The sequence below is a fragment of the Sitodiplosis mosellana genome, unplaced genomic scaffold (assembly GCF_009176505.1).
Source record: "Sitodiplosis mosellana isolate CC-2019 unplaced genomic scaffold, AAFC_SMos_1.0 Smas_scaffold_6191, whole genome shotgun sequence".
Lineage (NCBI taxonomy): Eukaryota > Metazoa > Arthropoda > Insecta > Diptera > Cecidomyiidae > Sitodiplosis > Sitodiplosis mosellana.
In genome coordinates, this window is record NW_022601432.1 from 5,968,278 (window position 1) to 5,991,373 (window position 23,096).

The following is a 23,096-nucleotide window of genomic DNA, read 5'->3' on the forward strand; positions in this document are numbered from 1 at the left end:
GAATAGACAGAGAAAGAAATGCGCTCATTTCAATACAGTTGCTTCGAATTCGTACAATAGTGAAGGGAGACACGAAAGCAACAATAACAGCGCAGCAGCGATTCATTATGATCTGCTCTCTCTCTCTCTCTCTCTCTCTCTCTCTCCATTTTCATCCGTAAACATTTCGAACGGAGAAGAATAGCCGGGAAAAAAAGCGAGAATGATAGTAAAAACTACTTAAACAAAACGGATATGTGCAAACAAAAACACTTTTAGGTACTCATACACACAAAGTGGCAGCCTGGCGATGACTATGTGTGGAAATTCATTTACGTGCTGACGCCTTGGTCCTTGACAACTTAACCGTCGCGATAAAAATACAAATGATGAAAATGAAATGGAATGAAAAGTCCCAAAACCATTTGAAAACGGCGCTCCATAAGCGACAGGCTCGCACAGTATGTGTATCGTTTGCTACATCATACGGTTTGTGATTCGGTTTTTCCTCTCGTCTTTTGCTACTACTTTTTCTTCTTTTTTTTCTCTCAGCCATTTTTATTAGGCGAATAAAGTTTATGGGGTGAATGTGTTAACTTGAGGATTCGAAGCGAAGCAGCTCTAGCTTTCTATCTCACGCTCTTTCAGTCTGTGTGGCGTAAGTTGGCGCGCGTACATAACATTTCCAAGTGAAACAGGATACATATATTATTATTGTGCAAAAAAGCACACACACACATTCTGTCAAATAAAACTCCGATACATGGCGCATATGATAGTTACCTATCGCATGTGATGCGATGTGATGTGATGTGATGTGATGTGTGTATGGGGCTTGAGCAGACATTTTCGTTGTTCATTGAATTGCAAATGATGTGAGTGGCGCGTGTATAGTATAATATGGATATGGATATTGAAATAAAAAAAAACGCATATATTACATGTGCATAAATTTTACTCGACTTCCTTTTTCTGTCTCCAAGCCCTCTCCTCCACCCACATCATTCACGCACAGCTAAATCCGAGTAATGAATTGAGTGTGATTGCGCAATGAGTCTATTTAACACATTCACATCCATTTTATCGAGCGCATTGATTATGGTTTTATTTTAAAAGTAAAATGTTACAGCAACTAAGTTCAAACTTTCCCCCCTCGAAATCAGTTCAACCGAGATTAGCACTATACAACGAGGCATAAACAAAACAGAAAATCTATGTGCTGCGATTTATTCAAAGTGTTAGCAACACATCTAGCTGGTGTTATTGCTATAATGAGCATACCATAACAAGTGATGCTATCATGACTGCTCATGAGTTCTTTCCATCTATTTATTTATTTATTTAAATATTCGCAAAAATTCATGGTTTTGAATCATTTTGACATTTTATTCACACTGTGACTCTCTTTCTTTACATACACACACACACACACTATATATATGCACGACACTTTTCATCCCAACATCAAACGCGCGCGTTGCTCATGCTGCCATGAATAAGTCACATCACACCGCTCGTGCATCTACTTAAAAAAACAGCAGAGAGCAAACAGAGTGCTATCGACAAAAAAACTTGAGGCTTCCAAGTGCTCTTTGGCATTGAAATATACATATATATATATACCATAACTATAAACCGCTCAATTTTACTAAATAGTCTTAAGTGTGCAATGAAAAAAGGCCATTAACACGAAAATTATACAATTAAATTGAAATATGCACTTTAATACATTTGAGCATTTAAATAGAAAATTCATCGGCAAATATTTTCAACTGAGAAATGCAAGTCGAAAGGGGGAATAAAAGAAAAAATGGTTACAATTTCAGCTTCCGAATTTTTATTCACTTGCAATTCTATCTCATGAATCGAAACCAATTTTGGGTATGTGTGTCGGTGATTTTTGTTGGTTTCTTGATTTATATGCAAATAAATCATGTTCAATTTAGTATTTGGTATTTTGTGTGCAGGATATTTTGTGAATGATTCGAAATTCCGATTTGGAAGGAATGACAATGCTCTCCCGGAAAATTGTGTCGGTCCCAACTGCACAAATTTTTTTGTTCGGGTTGTTTGTACGGAGAAAAAAAAAGTGGAGAAGTAGAATGGGCGAGCGCAAACAAGAAAAAAATTGACAACGACGAAGATGACGACAAGAATAACGGCCAATCCATGCGATCTACCAATGCCCTCATAAAAATTTCTTGGTTTCTCTTGGAACGAAAAAGAACAACAATAATAAGATAGAAACTTCGGTTATGCCCAAACAAAATACGGCCGTACTTTGCTTTTTTTTTATGGCGGTATTTTCTTTTTCGTTCGGTTACATTTAAAATGTAAACAAAACGAGGAAGTTTCGGCTCCCCTTTTTTCACTTGATTCCACTTTTATATCTTTCGGCGACATAGTGAAAGAAGTGGCTTTAAAATTGAAACGAGTTATTCTTTTCTCTTCCTTTTCTACTTCGGGTGCTTCGCTCCCGCAATTCATGCGCATGAAGTTGTCATACGAAAAGTTTTTGCCACGTTTACTTTTGCGTGTAGGGGAGAGTGGGTCAAACTCAGACACGGGGCAATTCCGGACACTGCGAATAACTTTATACTGGTTCGGTGTATCGAACCGTGGGAGGTCTCTATGAACGCGTCTTAATGAGATGCATTGACGACTTATGTCACCAAACGTATTTGACCAAGTCAGTATTGCATCATTGGTCGATAAGTGCAGATGTGGTGTTTTTTTCACTCAAAGTGAACAAAATAAAATTCAGTCATTTTGGGTTTTATCGTTGAAATTTAACCGCATAGAAAATCTGGTAAGAGGTTTTTGAAGCTTAAGACGAGCTGAATACAATGATACTTATGTTTCTTCGATTAAATTAAAATTATTTAAAAAAATTGGGTGACCAAAGTCAAAATGGCCACGTGGGGCAAATCCGGACAAAGATAAATATTTTTCATAATTTTCAATTTATTCAATGAAACGAAAGTATCATTGCATTCAGCTCATCTTTAGCTTCAAAATCTACTTACCAAATTTTTCGTGCACTTAACTTACAATGAGGAAATACCAAAAAAAAAAACTGGAAAAAAATAGAACAAAAAAAAAACACCACGTCTGCACTTGTCGACCAATGATGCAATACTGACTTGGTCAAATACGTTTGTTGACATAAGTCGTCAATGCATCTCATTAAGATGCGTTCATAGAGACCTCCCACGATTCGATACACCGAATCAGTATTAAGTTATTCGCAGTGTCCGGAATTGCCCACCATTTTTTGGATTTTCGATTTTAAGGTGGTCACGTTTTAAGCGACATAGCGCACATACTATTGCATTTTTTCAAAAACCAAAAGTTTCATTTTGTAGCTAAAGGTTCAAGTTTTAAAATGGTATACAACACTTGGAAAAATAATGAATTCTAATGCACTAGTTTTGACTAGAGACCTGAAGTGTCCGGAATTGCCCCACTCTCCCCTATCGCAAAAATTTCATTTTCATTTTATGTGCTGTGTGCAATTTTTTTTTCTCTTCTTCTCTCGTTCGTATTCTTCGTTGTTGCCCCCATATTGATGGATTTTGCAACTGAGGAATGGCAGCGAAAAAGTAAGATCTATGTGAGAACTAGGGCATATTGAACGAACCGTGAGAATACACAACACATTAACTCATTGAACTGATAGCAAACGAAATATACAAAAGTTAGAGGAGACACGAAAACGGATTGTTATGGTTAACTGTTCCGAATGAACCAATATATATGTACGTGTATTTTGTTTGCGGAAATGGAATAATCGATTTGCCGCTGGAAAATGTGATGGCAAAAATATGGTAGTCCCAACCAATGAATATTGATGGAAAATTATGTGACTCTCATTTTTCGACCGTTTAATTATGCACAAATAAGCACTCGTTTCAAATATCTAATAGAGAGAAGAGAGAGAGAGAGTATGCAGAGTGTTCAACGCTTTTTCTACTAATTTTTAAGCGTTTTTAATCATTCTGACTGGAAAAAGCGCACACACACACACACACGCACATGCATAACACAAAACACATACCGTCGATGATATATTTCTTGAATGAAACACATTCATGTGTCGCACATACTTTGCTTCGGCATCATCAGCACATGGTGCGCACGAGCCATGCATGTTCATTATCACAAACGAAAGCACAAATTTTATTACTCGCATTTCATGCGCTTTATTTTTACACAAAAAAAATAATAATGCTGAACGAATGAAGACCGAATGAAAAAAAAAACATTAGCCATACCATACACCCACACATACACATTTTTATTTTTAAAATGCTCTCACACATTGGTGTCTTTTTTTAATTTTGGATCGCGCGGCAGTGCATCGATAGGACCTACATTTATAGTGGTTGTGAATTAACGTGAAAAAGTGATTCATGCGATTAAAAAAAAACCGACTTTGCAGTCGATAGTCGAGTATGTGCGTTTCACTCCCCGTGCTATAATTGTTGGCAATTTCTCATTGAACCGAGACACACACATATATCACACCACCCCGACCACATTCCTTGTACCGCATATACATGTCATACGTACGTACTCTCAGAATTCAAAGGAGGCAAACTAAAAAACATATAGTGTAAAACATCAAATTACCCACTGTCTTTTGCCATTGTAGGCAAAATGTCAGTTTACCTCCACTGTATTAAAACTGTCGGCAAATTGTCATTTCACCTACATTGTTAATACATTGAAACACCGTTCCACCAAAAATGTAGGTAAAATGACATTTTGCCGACAATTTTAATACAGTGGAGGTAAACTGACATTTTGCCGACAATGGCAAAAAACAGTGGGTAATTTGATGTTTCACACTATATGTTTTTTAATTTGCCTCTCTTGAATTCTGAGAGTATATATTATTAAATCGGAATGTTCACAACAACAGCACATCGCTACTGAATGCCACACACACAATTGAAGTTCACTTAAATATCTATTATACTCCATCCTCCGTCCATTCAGGTAAGGTGACGACAAGTCCTCCATGAATGCAATTAACTTGTTATGCAAACCAAATTTTTAATTATGTTTTAATACGTGCCATTGTTTGGCATGGCTTACGTTTCAACCCGAAAATTTATTCATATTTGCCCGGTGATTGCGAATAATTGTCGATTTACAGTAAATTGAACTCCGTAAGCGGTAGGTGTGTTAAGCAGCAATGCGAGAGGAGTGAGTGTGAGAAAGGGATAGCGATCGTGAATACAAGATAATGCCGAACGGATAGGAATGGTTTAATTGGAATTGAATATTTAATTTTTCGACTACGAACACAATAAATGTGAATTTAGTGAGTTGTTGACGGGGGAGGGGAGAGGATGCACCTAGCATCGATGCAAAGTTACATTGATGTGATGGATGCGAGAAGCAAAATGAAAACATATAGTCTGAAAGAACGGATGGAACTTTCTGCTAATTACTCTAGTATTTAAAGCAATTGCGAACTGTTTGCTTGTTTTTTCGGAATGCAGTTGATTCGATCTCAGACGTTATGTATGTGGCAAAATTGTGCACAATGCAAACAAGTGATCAACATCAACTTGAATTAATGAACTAGAGTTGCCAAGCCATATTTAAATATCTCTCACACATATATATATATATAGCTCGATTCTTCGATTGCTTTTCTACTTGGGCCAACAGCTAAAGTGAACATTAAACAACTTGTCGAACTGATTATTCGTGTATTGCGTACTTTAATCAATTCAGGCTGGTCTATGCTGATGCATATTCTGTGAATTAATTCATCGTAATTTATTGTAAACAACTGAGGGCTAGCTTAAGTAATAAATCACTGAACAAAAGGAGAGACCATTTCGATGCCATTTGCTGGGCGGCTTCTTTGTGCTGCTTGAAAAGTTTTTGATTGGAATTAGTTAGCACACACGCACACACACTTTCACAAACGTATGGAGCGCACACGCATGCAAAACACATACAAATACACACATTCGAAATGGTTGTTGTGGGACAAAATAGAGTGATGAGAGTTAGTGCTAGTCATGAATATTTAAAAAAAAACATTTTGAAATATTTCATCTTTCGTGCAAGCGACAACGGCGACGACAATAACAGCAGCTGATGAAGTAAAAACTATAAAATGAATTGGAAGTGCACATGTGCACCCACGATAACCATTTAGCTAATTGTAAATTGGATTTCCTCTAGCCAACTACACAATAGTTGAACTGATTTGGAATTGCGTTGAAATGAAACATTGCTCGATATGTTAGTTGCGGTTGGACGACGATGGTTTCTAACCCTTGCCACGCAAGTCATTTGAAAATAATAATTGCACGCAAATCGCATGCTTCGATATGGATTTTTGGCAAGCGAATAACCAACACTGTGGAATTATTTCTCGATTTGTTTCCACAAATAGGCGAGAACATGTTTGCTATTTTACATACATTAAGATGGGCGTCTTTCCTGTACACATAAAATGGGCAAACAACAACAGCTTTCAGCCAAGAACAATCACTTGTCACACCGTGCGCATCACATGCGAAGAGAAGATATGTACATTTGCTACAACGCACAATGTCGTACATCAACGTGTGTCCTGGCTCCAACCATATTTTGTGCGAGAGATGAATGTTTCGGTTGTACCAAACAATGTCATTCATTGCGCACATTTGCGCCGAGCACATTGACAGGCAACAACTGAAACAGATGGAAATTAAGTGTTACAAAAGGATATAAACTCAATGCTGGCTCGGTATAATTTCAAGCTTTTTCGTTCTTCTTCTTCTTCGTCTTCTTTTTTAATCTTTCCTTCTTCGATTTCTATCGACTGCTCAATTCAATTATGTTGTCTATTTAATTCATCAGGCACCACTTTACGGTATAATGGAGGGAAAAAAGCCTGCGTCTGCAATAGCAATCTCATAATCGGCAACATTATTTTGCAGACTCAACCAAAATGAGCGCAGCAGAACAAGAAATTGTTTCGAAAATTTATATTCGGATGAAAATGAATCAGGCCGTGTGTGTGTGTGTTTTTTTTTGATACAATGAAACAGCAAACACAAACCATTTCGAATTTCAGGATTGATGTGTTTAATTTCGTTTCGTATCGAACGTAGCAATGCCATCATTCGCCTAGCACAATAAACAACACCACATCAAATCACTCCAATAATGGTGACCATACTTTACATCTCATACATATGAACGTTTGTTGAGTTGTTGTTTTTTTCCTACTTTTTTTCAAAAAAAAAAATGAGTTCATTTTACACAAGATTGCACACATGATGCAGAATAAAGGAATAAAATGTGAACACTCTCAGTAAATACAATATATGGGGCTGATGTGTGTGTATGTGCGTGCACGAGAGAAAGAGTGAATGAAAGAGAGAACTGTAACTGCCGATGATGCTGTGCATGTCGCTCGTTCCGAATGGAATAGAATAGAATGAAGTAAAATAGATAAAAGAAGTATAAAATAAATAGAAAAGGAGACATATTTGCTTGTGAATAATGAAAGAAGCTCTACCATGACAGAGTGAGCGTTTCGTCGATATTGACATGTTCTTCAAGCATAAATAATCGCTTTTATCTTGGATAAAGTTCCATCATAAATAATAACGCTCGGTTTTTTTCGGAGTAGCCGAAATGTGGAGGAAAGCACGAAGCGATGAGGAATCCATCGAGCGGTGAACATTCATCTCGCATTCTCTCTCTTTGTCTGGCTGCTTTTCTTTTTCGTTCTTTTTACTCATCATGTTTCATTCTTTTTCCTTACGCAAAACTCAAAGATCATCGCAAAATAAACCTCATTGAAACGTGCGCAAAGTGACAAAAATTTAAATTGCCACTTTATTGCTGATATCACCCTCTGTTCTTCTTTCTTGCTTTTTCTTCTCTTGTGTTTTACTCCTTCTGTAATAACAATAACCCATTCAAGACTAACTACGTCGCAGGCGTCACAATGAAAACCGAGTGGAAAAACCAAGTAGAGATAGAGAACGGACGGAGGAAAGAAAGAAACAAAAATAGGAAAATGTCATTTAAGATAAATTACGGTGAATAGAACAAATAAACAAAATGTTATTTGTAATAATTTGCAAGTATTGATTTGTGGAAGTTATTCGGTTTGCCGCGGCATGGAATGTGTTTCAACCAACACGTTTGTGTGTTATTCAAAACAACATTAAATATTGATAGTCCGTTCGAGTTTTTGTACTCGTAGTACATTTATTTTTAAATAGATTTTCGCCACAGAAAATTGGCTTTTCAAATATTTACATAAATTGTGTGTGTGTGCATTTGGGGTAGAGAGGAAAATGTCAATTAATTAGGTGCTATGTGTTATGTTCAAAGCTTTACTTTAATTCAAAGTTTTACTTTAGCAATGTTCACAAGGAGTGCAATAATACATAAATATCCAATAGAATGGAGGCAGTGAATTTAATACCAACTCCCCTCGAAATCACTGCTATATCGATAGTCATTCACCGAAAATTGATTTTGTGTGCCGAGAGTTCAATCACATTCTTATTCACCGAGGTGAGCTCACTTCACACAGAAAAGCTTTACGAAGATTTTTTTTCTCGACTTATTTGGATTTTTCCGACCGATTTCTAGTTAAATTGATGCGATCTTCCTTGAATCTCGCACACATTCACACACATAAAATACACCGCTCATTTTAATGTATCAAGATTATTTCTTATCATTTGCTCCCTTTCTTCGTCTTTTTTTTCTTCTCTGCCTTGTGTGCATGCTACTCATCTTTCTTCTCTTGTTGCCATACCGCAAACAAATAAATGCCAAACAAAAGACAAGAAGAAGAACAAGATGAAAATAAAAAACGAACCATTTCACATTTCATAAAATGTCTGTATTTGCAATCCAACTTGATTTTTGGTCGATTGTTCTGTGGGTCTGTGGGTGTGCTACCAGCCACCAAAGCGGAGGAAATTATTTTCCATTAGTTAGTCTCTTTTCCAAATGCTATGAATATAATGGGACGTCGTCACAAAGACTCTATGCCACACACATTGTTGTGTTCGCATTGTTGTCACTGGCGCCGTCGCCTCTGGCGTTTTTATTCACCATGCAAATGTTTTGTGTTTTTTTCCCTTCATCGCTATTGCTCTTTCTCTTTCTCTCGCTCAATTTTGGGTGTGCGAAGACAAAACTACCAGCTGGTAATAATTCCACTTAGAATTTTTTCTTTCTTCGAATCACCTGATTTCCTTTTGATCGATAAAATAAGCCAAAATTCGGAAGGAAACCATAGAGGCCACTTCATGACCTCTCTTTTGAACAGAAAATTAAAATCGATTGAAAATGAATGCTTTTTCTTCGAATTCGAATGAGTTTCATTTCAATGAGATATGCTCAAAACTGGAAAATACACTTGGGAATTGAAGTATTGGTAAATAACTTCAAAGAAGAATATTAAATGAAAATCATGAAGAAAATACGCATAAAACTTGAGCAAATCATCAAAATCTTACATCTTTCTCACTTTTATCGTCATTAAATATCCAATTTTGCGACTCTTCAATCGTGATTTTCATCAGTCGTTTTTATTCATCAATCGCAGTAAAGCTGTAACTAAACAGTAGCAGCTGGGTGAAATTTCATTTTGATCCGATTGCCCATACACACATACAATTGGCGTGTTTTATTTGTGTTCGAGACGAACAGCGATAGCCACCGTCAATTGTTTGAAATTTACATTTTACCAAATTTACATCGATTAATCGAAAATTACTTCAATTATTGCCTCATAAAAAAACACAGGCTGCCATGACACTAGGGTGCTGCGCAATGTACATTATTTTGAAAAATTGATAGCAGCACTAGTTCGGATTATGAGAATCAATGAAAAAAAAACACGGACAAACCTTTTTCAGCGATTTATATTGCACTCACACCAATTGGAAAATCTATGTAGTTACAGATGTGAAAATTAGTGAAAAATATGAAAATTTACAAAAAAATCGACGATTTTCGACATATTTACATGTATTTTTCGCCTTGTGACCAAAGAATTTAATACATATAGCATAAAATTCCTTTTTTTAATTGATTTCACATCGAGTTTTGTTCATTTTCGGTGAAAAATATGTATTTTTTGCCAAAATTTCGTAATTTCATACTAGGATATATATATGTATTAAATTCTTTGATCACAAGGCGAAAAATACATGTAAATATGTCGAAAATCGTCGATAATTTTCATATTTTTCACATCTGTAACTACATAGATTTTCCGATTGATGTGAGTGCAATATATATCGCTGCAAAAAATTTGTACGTGTTTATATGTTATTTTTCCATTGATTCTCATAATCCAAGCTAGTGCTGCTATCAATTTTCCAAAATAGTGTACATTGAGCCGCACCCTACATGACACGTTCTTTCGCAGCGTCGATGCTACTGATTTTTTTTTTGCCGCGCAAATACTCCCATAATTCACGCTTGAAAAAAGTGCTTCTAGCCAATTTAATTAAATGTTGATTTGTCAGGGGTGAATGAATTCAGTAAAAAAAACAAATTTAAATGATTTTGATAAAATTCAATTATTTCCAAATCGAAGTTGTTGTTATTTTTTTTCTCGGTTATAATTTGTGATTATTTGATGGGATGGAGGAAAACGAGGAGTTATCTCCACTCTGACTATTTTCAAGTCGACCAAAAACGACGTAGCGGTTCGATAACGAAACAAAGAGGACCAACCAAATCAATTTATGTTGCATGGATTCCAATACAGTGATCAAAGCACAACTATGTGAATTCATAAATCAATTCGTGTATGGTGTTGGGGTTTGTGTTTTAGATTGATCTATTTTGGAGAATTGGAGTTATATGTTCGTGTAAGGGAATCAACAAAATGAACGAAATGCGAATTATTCCAACCGCTTTGAACGCCCTTTCAATTTCAACTTCATTTTCTCATTTCAGCCGAAATTCGGGCCACAACGGTGAACGAGAAAAAAAAGCACACGCTCATACACAGGCAAAGATATATAGATAGACAAAGGGAAAGATGAATTCACGTTTATTGTACGAGCTGCAGGTTTTATTTTTTTCCAGCGTGCTACACTTGTTTGATTAATAAAATGAGAAAGAAAAACAAAAAGGGCATCAAGCATTTGTAACTGCTGTCGAAGAGCATTAGTGATGGACCTGATGGGAAAAAAAGCTCCTTCAAATCGGTTGAAGGCAGCCGGCTCGTTGAGAGTAAGAGCGAATGACAGAGAGGGAGATGGAGAAATGAGAACGATGAGATCTACACGGGCTTTGATGTTCCGCGTGTGGTATACAGTTGAAACATTGTTACATGGCATATATTCAGATGCTCATGTGCCAATATACGATGAATAAATCAACATATCTGCACCACTTTTCTTCATCCATCGTCATTTGCTCGTTAGTAGAGGCAGTAAACCGGTCACATATCTATTAAGCATTGTAATCTTTGTACATACTAAACGCGTTACATCTCATACTCTAGCTCTCATTCTTTCGCATTTGAACCTAAGCACATAGATAGATGGGCGCATATGTTGCCATTGCCAGAAGACTCGCATTGCCCTACGAAACACACACATACATTATTCACAAAGTGAACGAAACTCTCGGTGAAATGATTAATTTTCTATCAAATTGTGTCGGTGTTGATGCTACTGTGGCGGCTGTGGATGGATCCAAAAATCCAAGTTGACCGTCGAATGTTAAAAGTCAAACCGAAAGAAAAATAAATAACTGAATGAGTAAATAGCAAATGAAAAGCGAAAGAAAATGAGTTAGATAGAGAAGAGGAGAGTGTGGGTAGTCGGTAGTCAGGTCATAAAAAAACTCATAAGTCAAAAAGGATTCAACATTAACATAGGAAATTCTTTATCTACCTATTAATTAAATATACAATGCGAGATATTGTAGATCGGTTGCAAATGTGAATACTCATCGTCTACGGTTTTATGAACTCATTTATTTCTTAGGACAAAGGGATGAACGAGAGCGATGATGATGCTCCAATATGTTGGCCAATATTCGAAATTGTGATTTTCGGCGTGCATGTGTTTGAACTTCGATGATGTGTATAAGTATAATGATTTCATTAATTTTGAACTCAATACTCAATTTCAACAATTCCGACCTGTTTGCTCAAGCATAAATTGACGCAAAAAGGTGCACTTAAGCTCAAGTCGCTTTTCATATACACATATAAACGATACGACAGCACAGAAAAAAAAAGAAAAATCCATGCAAAATCATCAAAATGCAAGAGCAAGAGAGAGAGCAAGAGAGAGAGAGCGAGAGTCAAGGTCTACGGAAAATGGTGTGTTATAATAAAAACAACAGCAAAAAAAAGAAAGAATAAATGAAAAAGTCAAGAAAACGAAAAGTTAACATTATCGCACACATACAAACTGGGAAAATTACCTTTTGGATAGACATAACCCATGTTTTTGGTTCGTTTATTGCTTCGATGGATGGAAATGACGGTTGCGATGACAATGTTAATCGTAACACCTGCAGTTGGAGTTCGTTCCGTTACTTTCGATATTGCTCGCCTATAAATAACTAAATAGAGAACGGCACTCTCAACAACGTCTTCTCAATCCCGTTCTCTATCTATTTCTCTCTATTTTCCCTCTCTATTTCGGTGATTTCCAAAATGTAATAGTTGAGTAATTTTTGTTTTGTTTTGCTTGTTGATAATATGATCCATAAACTATTCGGTGGTTGCTTTTGATTTTGTATTACCCAGCATTATTATTTCATGATAAATACTGGTGTATTTCGAACAAAACTTTTTTACAGTGTCGAAGGTGTGATGCATTCAATGGGAGAGAAATAAATTCATGCGAATCGAATTCGTTTCCTATCCTGTCCCATGCTATATTTGCGCATCCAAAAGAGTGATTCTGCGGCTGTTTGATCCCAACTCGGCGGTGAGCATGCGTTTGTACCTTGATAAGCTTTTCTTTTGATCCTTTTGTTGTCCGTTGTGTACACATATATGTTTGTTTGTGTGCGTGTATCGTTGAGAGCTGGTACGACTTTAAGTTGAATTATACGTCCATATCCAAAATATTTGTTTGCCTCTATTTTTTTTTCTGCTATTTTCTGCTATGGTCGCTTTGCCAAATGGTTAGTGTGATGCTGGTGCTGATTTGATTGCATCAACAACAACGCAAACGATATTAAAATAGAAAAGCACAACAACGGGGCTGTCGTTTCACTCACTTAACTTAAACGAAAAACATATGTCTCGTTGCACGGTAGAATGGCCCAAAATTGATGCAACAATGTTCCATACATTTGCATAAATAGCTTGGTTTCGAAATCGTTTGTTGAAAAGGGATAACCAAAGCACCATAGACGAATGGAACAAAAGAAGATGAACAGAGAAAATACGAAGAAAAAACCAACCAAACTGAATGTCGAATAAGGCGATTGGACAAAAGGCCGATGTGATTTCGGTGGAGGGATAACAACAATTCCAATATTTACTATGATAATATCCTCTAGTTCCGTTTTTCCCCCTGTGACTTTGCACGAGAAGTTGTTGTTGTTGTTTTTCGGTCGATTTTCGGATTTCAATTTTAGTCAAGTTTTTAGCCCGATTTCAGTCCGCCAAAAGCCAAAAAGCTTTGCAAATGTAATTTACACGCTGTCCATCGCGCTTTGCACTTGTAGCCCGTGAGTGTGTGTGTGTGTGTGTGTTTTCGATTTTCGTTTTTCTACCTTTTTACGTAAAAAATTTTGATCCATCCTTCAGAAATGATGAATTGACAGAAACAATTGTAATATATTCCAATGCTGTCTGTCAATATTCCTCCACGGATTGCCGAACACCTACACAATAATGATGAATTGCAAGTCGTAGTTTGATTTGTTCCTTTTCGTTTCTATTCACTTTTTTCTTTTTTCTTTCTGTCTGTCTTGCTTCCAAACACACAACACAATCACATCCGTGCGACCATTTCACTTGTTTCCCGTTAGATTCCGCCGTAGTTTTGTCGTCTTACTCTCTGCCTGCCTACCTGCTGTCTCTGTCTGTCTCCGACTCTCTCTCTCTCTCTCTCTCTCTCTCTCTCTCTGCTCGCTTGCTCTATCAATTTTCTTTCTTTTTGCCTTGTACATAAGGTAACATAATTCAATCAAGCAGGTTTTCGCCTCGGACGTGCCGCGACAAATGCACACGAGCAGAAAAAAATCTGATTGGATTTTCCCATTTAACGCTACGGCAAAACGAATTTAAACGCTTATAGCATTTTGCTATTGCCATTGTCTCTTGCGATGCATTTCACTCTCTTTGAAACGAGCGCGCGCTCTGGCAACAACACACACACACAAACTATTTCCAATCAATTTCCGTTCGGTTTATGCAATGCACTTGATGATGGACTTGGCTGGTGTTGATAATAATCAGGATGTTGTCAAAGATACCAATCATCTAAAGGGATCGAAATGAATGAAAACAACAGCTAAAACACATTCCAGCATTCATAAAATCCATGCATAATTTGGTTGTAATAAACACTTTTCCCTCTTAATACACGCACAGCGATTGAGATTGAGTTTCAGTGTTCAGAGTATCCTTTTTGTAAGTCCTCGTATTTCAGAAACAATGAGTTCACAATAGTGGTAGTAAACTCGTTTACATATTTCAATTTACAGCAAACCGTGTGTATGTGTGTCTGTATATGTGTCAGTCACATTTAGCGTCAGGCATTTACACAGCGCAAGCATTTATAAATTATACACATTTCGAGTAATTCGCTATCTGCCGAAAATGGTCTGTATGTGATTCAATGATACGATGATGATGGTGGTGGCGGTGGTGTTGGTGATGTTGGTGCTGATGGTGCCTTATTCTAATTTACGGTGATTTATTGTTATTGGATGTTCTTTGGTTGTTGATGTCTTTTGCCGCCACTATAAATTCCCCACAATGATGAGCCCTTCTCAATGATTTTTTAATACAAGCATACTCATTTTCTTTTCGATCATTTAACTCGTAAAACTGCCATTTTGATGATACTTTTTAGCCACTCGCCGTTTTATCATTAAGATTCACTCTTTTGCGCTCGTTTCTATCTCTTTTGCGGTTCTTTCGTTATTGTTGTTGTTGTTTTTGTCTTTTTTTCGGTTCACGCTATCACACTCAACAATTTGTTCATGTCCAAGTTTTATATCACTCTATTCATTCAGCTCTGTGTCAATGTCGTGTGCTTTTGCTCTTTATTTTTTGCTGAACGTATTGTTCGCGTGTGAGAAAACACTTGTGTACGTTTTTTGTGGTTCTTGCTGCGATTGCTTAAGCGGAGGCACTGTTTGTTGTTGACGCATACATATATATATATATATATATATATATCGCCATTCGAACACCTCAAGTGCAATTTCATGCAGATGCCATGGATTATCCGTATTTTAAGTCTCTATTCTTTGGTTAATGACTTGTCGCATTCAGTTAAGCTCATGTCTTTGCATCATCATCCGAGAATCAATTCTATCAAAAACACATTAGGAGCCAGTCGAAAAAGCATGATTTACACTTTAACGAAAAACAAACTGTTCACCGAGAGAGTTCGACCTTATCGCACTTTGAATCAACCGACAAGTGTGCAAAGAGTTTTGCTTCTTTTTCTTCCTTTGAATCTCATTCTTATTCACATCTCTTGTGTTTGTGTCTGTTTCGTGTTATTTTTCTCTTTCTTTTTTTTCCGAAAAATTTATTTCCGATTCAAACCCGACTAGAGCATAATTCTGTGCAATTAAAGGCAACTGAACGAAAAAGAAATCCACCATACAAACTAAAATACACAACACAAATTCGATTTATGAAAATTTCATCGTTTTTTTTTTATTCTGTTCAAATTTTGTCGTTCATCGTTTCACTTCGTCTCTCACTGATGCTCACGGTACGAGTTTTTTTTTTGTTGACTCTACAGATTCTCATCCGGGACTAAGCAACCGAGAAGAGAAAAAATGGTTTTCTTACTTTGATTGTTCGTACACATTGCAACAGCAACACAGTTGAGAATCTTTAAGTTGCGCAACCCTATTGCAACAGCATCAAATGCACAACCCGTGCTTCCAAATTGCATTTTTTTTGTACAAAATGATGAATTTGCAATTAACTATAGAAAATATGACCAATTTCTCTAAAAGTTTTATTGCAATTTCGAAGCAATTGGACATTTTGGATGCAAAATAGTTGTCATCTCAAAGATTTCTGATAACTTGGCTGTTGCCACAAATACACAGACACAAGACACACAGTGGAAAAGCGTATCCAGTTTTTCGCGAATGAATGGTATATACGCAAATGTACATAGACAATACCAATACCATAACACACGAGAACATTTACTACACGAAGAGCAAGCACGTATTTAACTTTCTATTTCCATAATAACGCGGATTTCATCCCAGTTGTTGTTGTTGTTGATGCTGTGTGCCGTTGATGTTGATGTTGGTGGTGGTGGTGGTGACGATTATGGTGTTGGTAGCTATGTTATTTTATTTCGGTCCATTCGACTCAGCGTATCGCGTAACGCGTTTGCTGCTTGTCGATTATGCATTGCTTTCCAGTATGTGCAAATGTCCTAAACATTGGCATTACATACACATACATGCACATTTGCACACACACACACACGCACACACGCATACACACACGATGTAAACCGATAACAATGTACATCCTGTGGAATGGTTGGAGCCATAGATTACACAAGCAAATAAAAACAATCATTCCACTTGAATGTTTTTGTGTGTTTGTAGAAGCTCGGAACAAGTTCGTCCCGTTCTTCGCAAGTGTGAGAGTTGTACGGGAGTCAAATGGGCTTTCACACAGACCAACATTGGAATTTCTTTTCATTTTTTTTTCTCTCTCTCTCTCTCGGTTTTATTGAATTGGATTTTTGTTGCTGCTGTTGTTGGATTTATTTTCAATGTTAATTCGCGTGTTGCTAAAGCCAGACATCCGTAAGCATGCATGGAATTTATGAAAAGCCAACCATAAAGAGCAAGAGTAAGAGCGCATATTGATTTCAAGGGGGAAAAAAAGCGTTGGAATTTTTTATGGGTAAATGTTACTGATAAAATCCGAGTGATAAATCCCAAACTGAGTGTCATGTAAACGAAATATAATAAGCATCAAGTAACTAGCTGCAGAAAGCGAAACGAATGAAATGGAAAAAAAAAGAGAGAAAGAGGAAAAAAATTAGCGTGAGATTCATCTCTTCTCTCGCGCGCGCCGCTACATCATCACACACGAGAAAACATGCTCGTGCATAGCGCGCGCGATGAATGGAACGCTATACCGAAATGAAAAGGCATTGAAGGAAAAAAAAGCACAAAACGAAAATCTATGAAACTGAGGCAAAACGAAATTGATATTGCGGGATATTATATTTGGTTCGGATGTTTCCGCCGCTTTTTTCCTCACATCGAAACATACACACGCACGCACACATATCCAATCGTCCCGTGGCTGCTCTCGGATTCTGTCAGCCATCTCTTCCATCTGTGTGTTGAGCTAGTCCGTTGTTCGTGTTGATGTTTTGGGGTGCGTCGCGCATGAGCTATACATTTACATCGATCGGTAAACAGTTATTGGAATATACAATGTACATAGCAAGCTCGAATGCTATAGATGTTCGCATCTCAAACATCACGGCTGTGAACCATGGAATGTGCCAAAAAACGATGAACACGATGTCGGTATAATACACAACAACAACATGGATAGTAAAGATGATGATGGTATGCGCTTCACAGGTGCGATACTTGTTCATTGGCACATATCCACCAACTGGTAATGTTGTCCGCTATTCTCGCTATCCATTACTTCGTCTTTTCAATACGGCGTCGTTTTCTTCGATTCTTTTTCCCTTCCAGTTTCATCTTGTGAACAGCGTGTTCGGTTCGCATAAACGAATCGTGTATGATATGTACATTGGGGGCAATATGCTCGATATCTAGCGTGTCTACCGATAGAGAAGAGATGCTATGACACACCAGCATTATTTCCCGTTAACTTTTGGCAAAAGCAATAGAGTGCTCCAAAAGACTTTCAAACGGTGGTGCGTGTATTGCGTGTATGAATGCATACTAAGAAGCACCACGAGAATGTGAAAAAAAAATATCACGGAACATGAAAGATGCCTCGTATTCATCGGCTAAGGAGACTTTGTTTTTGTAACTGTATGGGAATGAGAGAGCGCATTTTCAAATTCCATGGATGAACGATCCTTTTTTCTTCCCTTTTCCAAATTATAACGAGGAAAAAACATCCCAAGAATGTTAATTAAATAAATAAATTACTGCTATACGCTTGCCAAAGATAAGCTCTTCATTTTCCCTTGGAATTAACGTTTTGATGTGAATATATCGCTAACATTCCTTTCGTGAAGCTCTTGAACTTTAAGCGCGAATTTCTTCTTTTTTTTCCATTTTTCTTCGTCGTCTTCTTCAAGAAACTGAAAATAATTAAATTTTTAATCACTCGCCCCCTTTTTCGCCGACACCGGGCATGCCTACATAGCACACTTAAATTTTGGGATGGAGTTTTTTCTTCTTCAACTTTTTGGATATATCATTCGAATATGTATCAAAAAAAGGAAGGATTTTCTTTTCTCGTAATGATGATTTTGTGTCTTGTGACCTCATCTCATTTGAATTCTATATTTATTATCGTTTGTTGTTGTTTTTACTTTCATGAAAATCACTTGAGCACTTTGGCGCGAAAAAGACATTTATGCGTCCCAGATGGTGACACCGAAATTTACATGAATTGCCGGAAAATATGGAAAATTGGATAATACCCTATTGCTCAATAGATGAATTTTATTGAGTTTTCGGATCTGATCACTGATTTTGAATAAAGCTTAGAGCATGCAAAAGCCCATTGAAATTGTGGCCCATAGCGAGAGAAAGAGAATGAGAAAACATTGAGATTGTTGGACGAAATTGCCTTAATTCGGTTAAGCATCCATAGTTTGTTCTATTCGTTTGGCTAGATAAATGACTGAAACCTCTGCACAAAGCCTCATTTTATGGTTTTTCGCATGTCTGATAAGAACAATGAGAGTGAGTGACTGTGTTTTAGTTTAAGAAAAGAATCTATTTGATAGTCTCAAACACACACAGAGAATGAGAGAGAGAGAGAGATAGAGAGAGAGAGAGAGAGAGAGTGATAGTAAGGCTACAATAGAAAGCTTTCGATACATATACACACAATGTATGATGAACACAAAAGGACATCAGCAAGTCAAAGAGTCTATTTTATACCGTATAATTTGTAACATATTTGAACAATTGGAGAGGCACGGTAGAAATCACATGAAATTCTGCAGCTTTTTCAATTCTTCTCTTGCTCGCTCGCTTTCTGTATGCACGGTGAGCAGCTGGATGGCAGGATACAGCAAGATTGAGGCCATCATATTAATTTTCATCATGCATATTTGCACAATGCTGGTGATGGTGACTTTTAAAAAAGTAGTTTTTGCTTTTTCCCATTCACGATATATGCGGACACAACATCAAAAAAAGAGAAACGATGAAAAAGAAAAGAGGAATGGAGAAAAAAAAACAACAACAACATCAACGCAAACAAAATGAAGTGAGAGACAAAAGCCACTGGAGAATCGACGACACGAGCACACGAAAAAAAAAACATGAAAATAAGACTCAGTGAAGCAAATGAAATGAAAGCAAAAGGCAAAACGCAAGAAATAACGATATAAATATCCTGGCATTTTATATACTGGCATTCATTCCATTTCATTCACCACTGGCCATAAACAATCATCCACAAGCACTTATACAACCGAAGAGGGAATGGATTGAGCGAGCGAGCGAGAGCGAGAGAGAAAGAAAGTATACTAAAACCGGAGAAAGCGAGCCAGAAACACGCACACACTCGGGTCCATGTGTGATGTTTATTAGACACAATGGTCGGGCGATGGCTTGACAGCTGTATGGCTGAGTGGCTGAACACTTTTGACTGGAAATGAAAGCGGTGCCACAAATGTTATTATACACGCTTTTCCCAATACAAACACATACATTATGGGGTAGTTCGCTTTTTGTTCATGCTTCACTCACTCATTTACGCCACACAACCAGCCGAGTATCATCATCGAATTGACGACGATGGACAACGGACGAACCAACTAAACTTCATCGCATCACTCACTCTTATTTTTTCTTCTCATTTAATCAATTTGAAATTTCGGACAAAATCAATGGATCTATTTATTGGATCCGAACCGAAAAACAAAGAAATCTGGAATTGATTTATCCATCGCAAGCACTACTTCGATTCGATACACAATTTTGGTAATCGATTGAATCTATCTAAAAGCGCAACTTTCATATGCAGCATTCCATAAAATGAGCCTAGTATTATTCTTTATGCGAACATTTCGATTTTAATTCGTTCGTATTGTGTTTGGGTGTTGATGTTCATTTGGCAGTGCTTGATTTAATCGCTAAGTAGCAGGGATGGAGAGGCATGTATTGGACTAGGACTTGATTGAACTAATATATCATGGCCGCGCGCTAGTTTATATGCTTGTATCGATTAAATTTGATGTGCGAGGCATGTGCAAATCAAAGTATATTTGAAACCTAATATTTGAGCTGTTTTATTGATCGAATTTTTGTAATACGATAAGATGATAACAGACTTCAATAGTAAGATTACGGCATGGCATGGCGTGGCGTGGCTGGACGTAGTATCGACGATTCATCGAATTCAATGAATTCGATTAAAGAATTTCAATTGAGTCTTCGATGTCGAAGAAGAACAAGAACAAGAAGTGTAAGTATGGAAGAGAGAGAGAGAGAGAGAGAGAGAGAGAGAGAGAAGTCAAAGTGAAACCGGTGGTAAAGCCTATTTTCTAGTGTTAAATTGCACTATTGCATTATTGATGAAACGATGATAAAATTGTTGAAATTACGTTTCAACCGTCGAGTGGAGTCTTCTTTGAGGTGCATATTTGAAATAAACGCAAGCAATAAGGTTGGAACTTGATGGAATTTTGAGTTGCAGTTTTGTGGGTGTATGTGTGTGTGTGGATGTGAGTGAGACGAGTAAGCGAGAGCTGAAAATTGCATCTTGTTAGTGCCTATGCTCACTAGATTCCATGTGCTTTCACTTATCGCTAGATAATTTTGCAATAGGTCTCGACGCCATCCCCATTAATAGGTTATACAATACATATATATATATATAAACACGCGCTCATTCGGTGTCCCCTTTCCACTTCCGTTCGACATCGGTACGGAGATAGAGAAAAAAGAGCGGATGTTCTCCATTTTAGAATCAAGTTTCTTCTTTTCAATCCAGTGTCATATGTGCATGCGGGGGACTTTTTTTTATTGAATTTTGTTCGATTTTCCCATTCATAGTCATTAAAATACAGCTATTGACAACGACTGACCGATATTCACATACGCATGCAGCACTAAAATAATAAGTTCGAGAAAAAATCACCCTCACACTCTCCATTGAAATAGTTGGATCGGATATTACGAAGCATGTCGCTTTCTTTGACATTATTCGTTTTTTTTCTCTCTCTATCCTAGATGGCATGCCTTGTATAATACATAGTCGATCACATCAGAGAGGATGTGTCACTTCGTTTCCATTTCCGCGAATGGAAAGAAAAAAATCTCTTTCTCTTTCGAACCATATATTGTAATGTGAATGAATCCCTTTGTGCTTCAGTCGAAAATATCGAACTTCCTGCTCTAATCGTTGATTAAACTCATTAATGGAAACTGTTTGTTTTAATTTTATTGTCATGTTACTGCTACCTTTCCCCCGCCCCCTCTCTTCTCACTTGCATGTTGTAACTCGCTGTTTTGTTGAATTGCTGCTGCATATATTTTCTTCGTTACGACAACGACGAATTCTTTGTATGCGCCGCGCCACACACCATCATCTTCTTCAGTTATATTTGAAATCAGTTCGCTTGAATGAGCGGAAAAAATGAGAAATGAACTGAGATTGTATTGGTGCGTGTGCGTGTGTGCTTGGTATCAGATTTTTGCCATTCTCCATAGATACGCTTGAACCAGTCCTTCTTCTCCTTCTTCTTCTTCTTCTTGTTATTTTTTTTTCTTTCTCCACAGCCCAAAAACTTCCGGCATTTTCAGTCACATTCATGTGACAAATGTAATGAAACATATTGGTACTTTGCAAAAAGCCAAGAGTCGACCAACAAATCAGCTACGGCGAAGGATAGTAACATTAACGTTTGCTCACAAAGTATTCTGTGAAACGAAAATCGCATCTATTAACATTTTATCATATTTTCCACGTGATGTGCTCAAATCATTACTTCCGAAACTCAATAAAAATATATTTTGACGATGTTTACTAGGGGATATATTACTATTTGCTTTAACTCCCTGCAAAGATGGAAGAAAAAAACGCATTTCATTTGATTACGTGTACAAATGGCAATGGTGGAGGAGTATGAAAATTGCCGGCGCACTGTTCCAACGCAACTATAGTAAATACAGCCCCTAGGATGTTTGTACTACTCTTCCGCTTTCAGCGAACATACGTTACGGTCTTTAGATCTTAATCGTTATTATTATTGCGGAAACTTTTGGAAAATCAGTGTACCCAAAAGAGGTACTATTTCTTTTCACTGTCGCATTGTCGCTGTTTCTGCGTTTCATTTGGTGTAAAATGGGGACGTTCGGCTTGAATAGCGGCTCGATGCAAATATCATCATCAAGGAAATATACAGTAATGTCGACTGCAGCAAACGGAAATTATTCCTTTTTCGGAGTGAGTTGAAAATCAAACAAACACAACCACACACCCACACGAACACAATGAGAAAAAGAGAGCGAAGGGACACATTACCTTCTCATTTCAGCTGCTGGCATATGTGAATGTCATTGTCATCTTCATCGTTCACAAAGAGAATGATATCCCATTGAATTGATATTACCATTGTCGTATCAAAATAGAAATGATAACAAATGATTTGTACAGCGTAAAAAGACAGGTGTCTAATGGCAACAATTAATGTCACACTACAAACTAAAACAACACAAATCAAACGTCCGTATTCGTC

At 37.1% G+C, this 23,096-nt stretch overlaps 1 protein-coding gene across 4 annotated transcripts in view; it reads right to left on the minus strand.

Annotated features, from left to right (window-relative positions):
* The window catches only part of LOC129576886 (muscarinic acetylcholine receptor DM1), a 27,811-nt gene extending 11,877 nt beyond the window's left edge, over positions 1-15,934 (minus strand). For all 4 annotated transcript variants that reach the window (XM_055462930.1, XM_055462927.1, XM_055462929.1 and 1 more), the window contains exon 1: positions 12,421-15,934. In XM_055462930.1, the coding sequence (XP_055318905.1) occupies positions 12,421-12,442 (22 nt within the window). In that variant the 5' untranslated portion in view covers positions 12,443-15,934. The remainder of the gene's footprint in view (positions 1-12,420) is intronic.
* Positions 15,935-23,096: the final 7,162 nt, after the last annotated feature.